Raw genomic sequence first — 10,047 nt, 5'->3', positions numbered from 1 at the left:
CCATCACAGGTGCTCCCATGCAGCCCATCACAGGTGCTCCCATGCAGCCCATCACAGGTGCTCTAAGGGCCCTTTGGCCTGTCTCTGCTCCCTCAAGCCATCATGGCAGTATCTTCCTAGACAGACACTGGTGCATCTTTCTGGCTTGGTCCTCCGCTGACTGTGCTCCAGCCATTGGAATTGCTACACACATACACACACACACACACACACACACACACACACACACACACTGATACTCCCTGTCTTCTGTGCCCTGTTTCTATCCTTCTGGGATCCGCTCTAAGGTACCTAGTTCAGAGCCACCCTCTACCCACCTTACCTCCCCCAGAACCCTGTTTGCACCAAGGGGCACCTTACAGTGTCCCTTGAGGCTGTGTGTGTCCCTACCGGTCCCCAATGCAGCCAGCTTCTAAACAGGGTGCAGGCTCTGTACCCTACTCATGTAGGCACTCTGACAGCACAGTGTCAGGAAACACAGGCTAAATTAAGTCATCCTCGCAGGGAGTGACAAACCAGCCCTAGTAATGGGGTCACACTGGAAGAAAGGGGCCGCACGGCTTACAATTCATCAAACCACACACAGCCCTGGGAGCACAACATAGAAACTGCACTGCTGACCCAGTCTGCTGCCTGGGAGCTCAGAGGGTGTTGACCCAAGTGCAAGGTCCCTGCCCAGTGGTCAGCCCTGGAGAGACCCTAGACTCCAGAACTCTCTGGAACACTAACAGCAGAAAGTTTCCAGAAAGGCAAAAGAAAGATTCTTGGGGCTGGTGAGATGGCTCAGCGGGTAAGAACACTGACTGCTCTTCAGAAGGTCCTGAGTTCAAATCCCAGCAACCACATGGTGACTCACAACCACCAGTAATAAGACCTGACACCCTCTTCTGGTGTGTCTGAAGTCAGCTACACCATACTTATGTATAATTATAAATAAATTTGGGCCGGAGTGAGAAGGACTGAGCTAGCAGAGTTGACCAGAACTAGCTGGGCCAACTGGAGCGAGTAGAGGTCCCAAAAATTCAATTACCAACAACCACATGAAGGCTCACAACCATCTGTAAAGCTACAGTGTACTCACATACATAAAATAAATAAATCTTTAAGAAAGGAAGGAAGGAAGGAAGGAAGGAAGGAAGGAAGGAAGGAAGGAAAGAAAGAAAGAAAGGAAGGAAGAAAAGAAAGAAAGAAAGAAAGATAGATAGATAGAAAGAAAGAAAGAAAGGAAAGAAAGAGAAAGAGAGAGATTGAGAAGAAAGAAAGAAAGAAAGAAAGAAAGAAAGAAAGAAAGAAAGAAAGAAAGAAAGAAAGAAAGAAAGAAAGAGAAAGAGAGGAAGGAAGGAAGGAAGGAAGGAAGGAAGGAAGGAAGGAAGGTAGGTAGGTTGGTTCTTCCAAGGTCTAGGCTGAGAGAAAGGAAAAGACACGGAGGGGTTAAGGGGGTGGTGCCCCAAGCACTGGGGTGCCAGGAAAAGCGACAGGAAGGGGAGCCGGCTGAGACTAGCCTTGATGGGCCACATTCATCACCAGCCCTGCTCCAGGGCCTTCTCACTTCAGCTCCTGGGAATACTCATCCCACCACCCACAAGTTGGCAGCTATGCTTCTTCCAAGCTGGCATCCTAGGGCACACTGGTCCCTAGAGTCTGGACTAGAAGCTGAAGTTTCCCAGAAGTGACCTGCCTGTCCTTAAACCTACCCAGCCACTCCCACACACCTACACTACCATCCTCCCACTGCCCAAGACCATGGCCACACCACTTGGGCAATACAGACACAGTGCACCCAACACCTCCCTCGGGGCACTGCACCAGAAGATGCTATCACAGTGGGCAGTTGGCAACCATGGACAACCAGTCAGCAACTGCGTTCAGAGCTGTTTTCCATAGCACAGTACAATCTGGGCTCAATACCTACAGAAGCCACACCTTCCATCATCCCTTGCAACCAGGTATGGACACGTGACTAAGTTCTGGCCAATAGGAGTGGCATAGATGGGGTAATCACAGATAGAGGGAGTCTGCACCCCTCACTGTGAAGCTCTGTGTACAGCAAAGCCACGGAACCAGGGTGGACTTAGGGGATGATCAAGCCCCAGACCCCTACTTTACCCTAGAGACTGGGAATCTCTAGCTAGCACAAAGCCGTGTGTCTCTCTCTGAGAAGGGCCTCGAGGGCTTACACCTTCCCTAGCTAAGCTCATCTCTCTCCCAGGAAATGGAGCGCTCACGTGTCTGGGTCAAACGGGTCCCCATTGACCCAGTGGAAGTCGTCCCCAACTCTGCGCAGGCCGATCCAGGGCTCCCTCCGTGTGAACTTGAACATAAATTCCTACAAAAGGAAAGAGAGAAACCCGGGCATGGGGTGCAGTTTTGTCACTGGGGCATGACCCAAGCCAAGGCTTGGACTGGGAGGGATGGAGAGGGTGTGTCGCTTTGATGGACGGATGAGCATCCTGGACCTCACGCTGCTAGAGTGAGACTGGAACAGCTTCCAAAGCCTGCCATGGATGTACACAACAGCCTGAAAAGGGTCCCATCCTCCAGCCTGCCTTGGCTGAAAGCTGGGAGTTCAGGGGTGGCCCGCTGAATACACTAGATTTCTGGCCAAATCTCACCCCTGGTAGGTTATTCCCACCTCTACTTCTGGATTCGCCCTCTTCAGACTGAATTGGCTCAGCCAGCCAGCCTTGCATGATGGCCTGGGGGGGTTGAGTGTTCAGACCCAGGGGATTCACCTATATACCCATGGCTGTGAGGTGGCTAAGTGACTGCAGACAGGCACACAGCGGGTCATTTTACTTGGGCGTGGGTGTCCCATTAGAGTCAGTCGTGGACCTGAGGGTCCCTGCGTCTGACCACGTGCTCACCAGTTCCTTCTGGCTTTGGATCACCGCCAGCGCCGCCTCGTGTGTATGGCAGTACTGCCTTCCGGTATTCCAGTCCCTAGGCTCCTCCGAGAAGTAGTAGCATTTCCTTCCGTAGAGCAGCCAGTCCTCCGGGCAGGGTGTCTCACACTTGATGCAGCCCTTGGAAGCTTGGAGAAGGGGAAGCAGGCTGAGGTCCGTGAGAGTGCCTGCCCGCCACCCTGTTCCCAGCATGCCCCAGTCCTTTTCCCACAGCTCTCTCCATCTCTCTGGACCTCAACGCCCTTCAGAGACACTGTTGATGCCTCTATGCCTCAGGAAGGGCTCCAGATGAAACGGACAAGAAGGGGGGCCCTAAGGAAGCTGACCAGTGTGTCACCATGGGAAACGGTACAGGGGCAAACACAAGGTAAGATCACTCCTAACCCAAAAAACCCTGATCAGGAACGGACCTGAAAGCCAGAGTAGGACCTGGCAGGACTGCATGCCACTCCCATAAGCAGGCTCCCACTCGCCAGGTATCTCTATAACCCTGCTTATCACTGAACTTCTGGGAAATTCCTTTTACAATTTGAGTCCTGAGCCAGGGAGATAGCTCAGTGACTAAAGACCCTCCAACCTAACTACCTGAGCCACATCCCTGGGACCACAAAGGGAGAGAACGAACTGCAAATTGTACCCTGAATTCTACACCCGTAACCCCACCACTAAATGTGTGTGTGTGTGTGTGTGTGTGTGTGTGTGTGTGTGTATTTCAATTGGGGGATAGAGAGATGGCCTGAGGTTAAGAGCGCTTGCTGTCCTTCCAAACAATTTGGGTTCAATTCCCAGCACTTACATAGCAGCTCAAACCTGTCTGCAACTCCAGTTCTAGGGACCCCATGTCATCTTCAGGCACACAGATACACTCAGAGACATACACATACAGACATGCACATAGACATATACACAGGCACACTCACACACATACATACACACACAGGTATATTGTAAATATACACACACACAGGCATTCACATACAGACACTCACTTACAAACACAGACCCAGAAAGACATACACACAGACACACTCATATACACACAGACATAAATGCACACATACACATGCATACATACATATACACAGAGACACACATACAGACACACACAGACACACATAGACATACATACAGACACACACAGACATATACATATACAGAGACATACACATGCATACATACATACACACAGAGACATACATACAGACACACACAGACGCACATAAACATACAGACAGACACACACAGACGCACATAGACATACAGACAGACACACACAGACACACATAGACATACAGACAGACACACTCACACACAGACATACACATACACAGACATAGATACACTCAGATATGCTCACACACACAGACATACACACTTGCGTGTATATACACAGCCATATATACAGACACACTCACATGGACACAAACATACACACACAGACATACACAAAGGCATATTCATATGCACACATACAGACACACACACACACACACACCCTTGTCTGTCTGTCTCCGGAAGACCATACCAAATGTTCATCAATCTTCCAAGACCTGTCTCTTGGTCTCTTTAGCCCTGGCTGGCCAGGACCTCACCATGCAAACCCAGCTGGCCTCAAAATCACAGAGATCTGCTTGCCTCTGCCTTCTAAGTTCAGGGATTAAAAGCAAGAGCCACAATGTTTGGCTCATTAGAAGTTTTGAAGGTAAGTTTTAGATTTGGATTTTGACACTCTCAGGTAGCCAAAGCTGACTTCAAATTCTCTAAGGCTGACCGTGAACTCCCGATCACCCCACATATCCATCTCTAGTCCTACGGTAACAGGTGTGTGCCACTATGCAGGCCTTAAAGGTAAATTTTAACCTTGTTTGTTTTCTCCATCCATTGTCTGTATGGAGTTGTGCTAACTTCAAATTCCATGAACATGTGTTTGGTTATTTCTTCATACAAATCAATAATTAAAATACTGAGTAAGATAGGGCCGAGAATACACTATATTACCTAAGGAGTTACACTGTCCTGGGGACCTGCAGCCCCATGGACACAGACTCCCTACTGGACACTCTCTAGACACACCTACTCACTGACACAGGTCCACTTGGGAGTACTGGCTGTGATGCGGCTGCCTCCCTGGGTTCTCCTGAGACACAGCTGAGGCTTGCTAGAACCGAAACAGCACACATCCCCTGACCTCCTGACCCAAGCCAAGAACAAAAGAAAAGTAATTCCTCTTGTAGCCTTATTCTAGGCGAAGTCGATCTGGTCCAGTAACTAGGCCCAGGCCCTCTGCTTATCAAACAAGCTGGACGAGGGAGATCGTGATAGACACTGATAGTGTCAGTGGAGTTCCACTGTTTTAATGAGGCTACCTGCTCCTGCTCTAACTGCTTTCTAAAGACCGAAGAGCCTGGTGAGATGGCTCAGCGGTTAAAAGCACAGGCTGCTCTTGTTGAGAACCTGAGTTTGGTTCCCAGCACCACATCAGCAGATAAAATAATAAAAATAAAATCCTTAAAGGTTGAAGACAAGGAGAATGTGGGTGTAGTTCAGTTGATAGGCGCTTGCCCAGCATGCACAGGGCCTTGAGTTCGATCCCCAGCAATCCATAAGCCGGGTGTGGTGGCATTCCATTCAGAGCCTCCAATGTCCCGCTTGCTTCTGGAGTCCAGTACCAGGCAGCCCTCCATGCTTGCAAGCCTTTCCCCTTTAAAATGTTCCCTGTGTAGCCACCAGCGTATTCCCCTCCAAGACATGCCCTTTGGCATAAGGGTGGCTTTGAGCTGAACACAACTGAGAGTCAGCACACATGGGGAAGCCCCCTTCCCTCCCACCCATTCCCTATCTGCCCACCTCCCCTTGCCACAACAACAGCACTTAGTCTAAGATCTTATATGTAGCAAAGCTCAATAAGTATTTGTTAAATAAATGTGACATTTAAAGTCTCATATCTCCAAATTATCACCTCCAAGAGGCACTAGCTGCTTAGCTCCTCATGCCCACAGCACTTACGAACTAATTCCTTGGTACCTCTGCTTCCTGTGTGGATGGTGAAGGGGATGTGGACAGTCCACATGGAACTGTATTGCTTTAGACTACAATTATATTATTAACCTGACACCCAATTTCTAATTTACTATCCCCCATACACCCCCAAATTCCTGGTATGTGGGGGAATTTACCTAGCTAGACACAGGGGGACTAGGTGTGCAGAAACCACACTGCTGACACACTGTGACATGCACACTCACCCAGGATGCTCATCACCACCAGAATGGCAAACAGGAGGACTGCAATGGCTCCTAGCAGAAGGCGTGTGGTAGTATCTAAGGAGAAGACAAACTTGTCAGTGTCGGCTGCCACCCAGTTGCCGGGTCCTAACAGCAAGAGCCTTATGTGGTGGTGAAGTAGAAAATCAAGGGTTCTTTGGAAAGTCGTTTGGATGGTGTTTTTGCTGGGGCAAACACGTGGAGGGATGTTTAAAGTGGACACAGGTGAAAGGCTAAGGCAGACTCGTGAAGGAACCTTTCACTGAAGCAGACACAGGAGAGAGGATGTTCTGCTAAAGCAAGCACGTGAAAGGACACGTGATGAAGGATTCTTTGCTAACAACAGGCATGTATTGGTCCGCCTTGCATTGCGTAGTTGAGCTGCCTAATGCAATTGATGCCATAGAGAGAAATGGACCATAAAACGTCTAGTGCTGTGCTGCAGTTTGTTGTTGCTTCCAACGATTCGGGCTGATTGGATGCACGTGTGGAGGCAAGACATGTGCTGACGCAAAGCACTGGAGGTCACTGGTGTTTGGAGGGCATAAATAGGACTCCAATGAGCAATGGAGACAGAGCTTGGCCTGCTGTTACAGCTAACTGTGCAATGCTTGTGGCTCTCACATCTTCACTGATCTCCACTTCTTTGAGAGAGGCACAGCTGAGAACTTCTCCTGGCATTCTTCCTGGTCCCTCCTGATTACTAGAGCCAAGGATGAGGCCTGGCTGTCGCTTTTGGGTCGTGTCACCACTGCTCCTAATGGGACTCTATTAAACTAGATTGCTGGTGCATCTGTGAGGTGTTTGAGCTGCGACTGCCTGCTGACCTGTGAAGTGAACTGCTGATTTCCCAGACACCACAGATGAGTTACCCCAAAGAACCTTTCTAAACAGGTCCACTTCCCCCACTACCTCTGGGGGATGGGCTACAGGGAGGTTAAAACGCTGAAGAACTATCATTAAAAATAGGATTTGAAAAAAATTAGTGGAACTGAGCACGGGCTGGAATCAGCCCTCAGGGTGACTGTGATGATGCCTGGATTTGAGAGCCACAATTCTGGACCATGACCCCAGGTCTGTCATCCCTCCTGCCCCAGCCTTCTTCCATGGCAGTCACAGCTTTCTGACCTAGATGCTCGTTAGCCCTATGACAGGATCCCTGCTCCCCAGGCCCTCCTCCTCCACACAGACCTCCTGACATCCCACCTGCCCTACGTGCCTGCCACCCACCCACACCTCCAAGCTCTCCTTATCTACTTTTATTTCCACTTTCCACTTAACAGTTTTATCTTTTTCTTTTTTTTTTTTTTTTTTGAGACGGGGTTTCTCTATGGAGTCCTAGTTGTCCTAGAACTTACTCTGTGGACCAGGGTGGCCTTGAACTCATAAGGATCCGCCTTCCTCTGCCACCCAAAGACTAGGATTAAAGGTATATGCTGCCACGGACTGACCTAACATTTTTTATCTTAATAAAGGAAGCCTTTTAGAACTAAAACATAGGGTCTTTGGGGGGGTGTTTGTTTGTTTGTTTTGTTTTGTTTTGTTTTGAGACAGGCTTTCTCTGTATAGCCCTGGCTGTCCTGGAACTCACTATGTAGACCAGGCTGGCCCACGGTATTATGATATGTAGATTTGCATTGTGGTATGTATCTTGTGATCATTGAATTCGCCATTTTAACCATTTTAAGTGCTCAATGAATAGCATTAAGTAGCCAGGCTATCCCCGCTATTGTTTGCAAGCCTTTCACCTCTGTAAGCAAAGGTTCCATACCCACTAAACAGTAACTCCCCTGCCCATGTCCTCTGCTCTGTCCCTACCCATTTGCCTGTCCTGCTGATGTCACGAGTGTAATCTGACATTTCTTCTTTGGTACCAGGCCCACTTCACTTAGCATGTCTTCAAGTCTTATCCATGCTGTCGCATGTAACAGAACCGCACTCCTTTCTGTGGTTCATTATCTCATTATATGGTCTATCTGCAACGGTCAGCTTTAACATGACACGGGCTAGATCGCCTGGGGAGAGCGTTTCAGTGAGGGGTTGTCTAGATCCAGTTGGGCATGTCTGTGGGGGATTGCCTTGACTGTGCTCATCACTGGGAGAAGAGCCATTGCCCTGTGGGTGGCACTCTTCCCTGCTTCCGGCCCTGCTTCAATCATACAGGAGTGGAGAGGGTACGCTAAGCAGTAAACATGCATGCATCTATTTCTCTCTGCCCTTGACTGTGGATGTGATCAGCTGCTTCCCTGCTATGAGGCACTAGAGCCTGAGCCGTGAGCTAAAATAGATTTTTCACCAGGAGTTATGGCAGACTTGCCTGTCTCTCTCTCTCTCTCTCTCTCTCTCTCTCTCTCTCTCTCTCTCTCTCTCTCTCTCTCTCTCTCTCTCTCTTTGTGCATATGTGTGTGTGTGAGAGTGTGTGTGTGTGTGTGTGTGTAGTTAGTAACTGCAGGGGCCAGAAGACGGTGAATAACATACATGGTGGACAAATCTGTTGGAGCCCTGGCTTCCAGTTCTTTGGGAGTACAGGCCTATGAGCAGAACTGCTGCATAGTAATTCTGTATAAAGATTTGAGGAATCACCAAACTGTTTGCCACAGTGATTGCAACATTTTACATTTCTGTACTGGCTAGTTTTGTATCAACTTGACACAGCTGGAGTTATCACAGAGAAAGGAGCTTCAGTTGAGGAAATAAGGCATTTCCTCAATTAGTGATCAAGGGGGAAAGGCCCCTTATGGGTGGGACCCTCTCTGGGCTGGTAGTCTTGGGTTCTATAAGAGAGCTGGCCAGTAAAGGACATCCCTCCATGGCCTCTGCAGTAGCTTCCTGACCTGCTTGAGTTCCAGTCCTGACTTCCTTGGTGATGAACAGCAGTATGGAAGTGTAAGCTGAATAAACCCTTTCCTCCCCAACTTGCTTCTTGGTCATGATGTTTGTGCAGGAATAGAAACCCTAAGACAATTTCTATCAGCAATACTGCAGGGGTGCAGTTTTCCCATGTGCTAGCTGGCACCCACTGGTTTCCCTTTTCTCATTATTGTCTACTTATTGTCACAGTTATTCTCATTATTGTCTACTTATTGTCACAGTTATCTGCAAAGTACTTGGAGGTGTGGGTGCCTCTTCTAAACTCTTTGGCTTGGCATTTTCTACTGTCTTGACCATTAAATGTACAGATACATTGGTGGGCCTCACATTGGTGCTTATGAATCAGCATATGAATATAGGGAGGAAATTGCATTCAATCCAAAGCAACTGTCTCGAAGATGTGGCATCTGGACCCTTCTGACCTGCTCTGGTCTGACAGGTCGCCAGCTGCCAGCCTGCCTGGAGTCTCCCTGAACCAGTGGCCTGAGAGTTTCTCTACCAGATTCTGTGTTGGTTTCTTCTTCTTCCTCTCCCATGTCTGCTCTTTTGTAGTTTGCTCCTTCATCTTGATAAAGCATATATCTCAGTGCCTGCCCCCAGAGGAAGTACAACAGGGGCAGAGAGATGACTGTGTTGTGAAGGGTGTGAACTATTCTTACAGAAGACTTGAACTCAGTTTCAGCACCCAAGTCAGGTGACTCACAGCCACCAGTAACTCCAGATCCAGATCCAACTCCCTCTTCTGGCCTCTGCAGATACTGCATGCACGTGTGTGTGTGTGTGTGTGTGTGTGTGTGTGTGTGTGTGTGTGTGCGTGTGCGCGCGCGCACGCGCGCGCACGCACACACACACCATAACTCCAAACAAATTTTATGAATCCCCATGATGAATAGTACCCTGGGCTAAGTATTATAGATTGGAAATTATTCTTCAGAACTTTGACACAAACACTTCTTTTGGGAGGCCTAGTTCTCTGTTCTCATCATGAGACATTTTTTTTTTTTTTTTTT

The 10,047-nt window shown here is 48.7% G+C and overlaps 1 protein-coding gene across 1 annotated transcript in view; it reads right to left on the bottom strand.

Annotated features, from left to right (window-relative positions):
* Positions 1–10,047, bottom strand: part of Clec2l (C-type lectin domain family 2 member L) — a 17,390-nt gene that overhangs the window by 876 nt on the left and 6,467 nt on the right. Inside the window, exons 2-4 of the mRNA XM_021165866.1 lie at positions 6,149–6,223; positions 2,865–3,031; positions 2,226–2,326 (exon numbers count right to left, since the gene is read on the bottom strand). Coding sequence (XP_021021525.1) covers positions 2,226–2,326; positions 2,865–3,031; positions 6,149–6,223 — 343 coding nt within the window. The remainder of the gene's footprint in view (positions 1–2,225; positions 2,327–2,864; positions 3,032–6,148; positions 6,224–10,047) is intronic.

The sequence above is a fragment of the Mus caroli genome, chromosome 6 (genome assembly GCF_900094665.2).
Source record: "Mus caroli chromosome 6, CAROLI_EIJ_v1.1, whole genome shotgun sequence".
Classification (NCBI taxonomy): domain Eukaryota; kingdom Metazoa; phylum Chordata; class Mammalia; order Rodentia; family Muridae; genus Mus; species Mus caroli.
The sequence above is the reverse complement of the archived record's forward strand: the minus strand, read 5'-3'. Positions and strand labels throughout refer to the sequence as shown.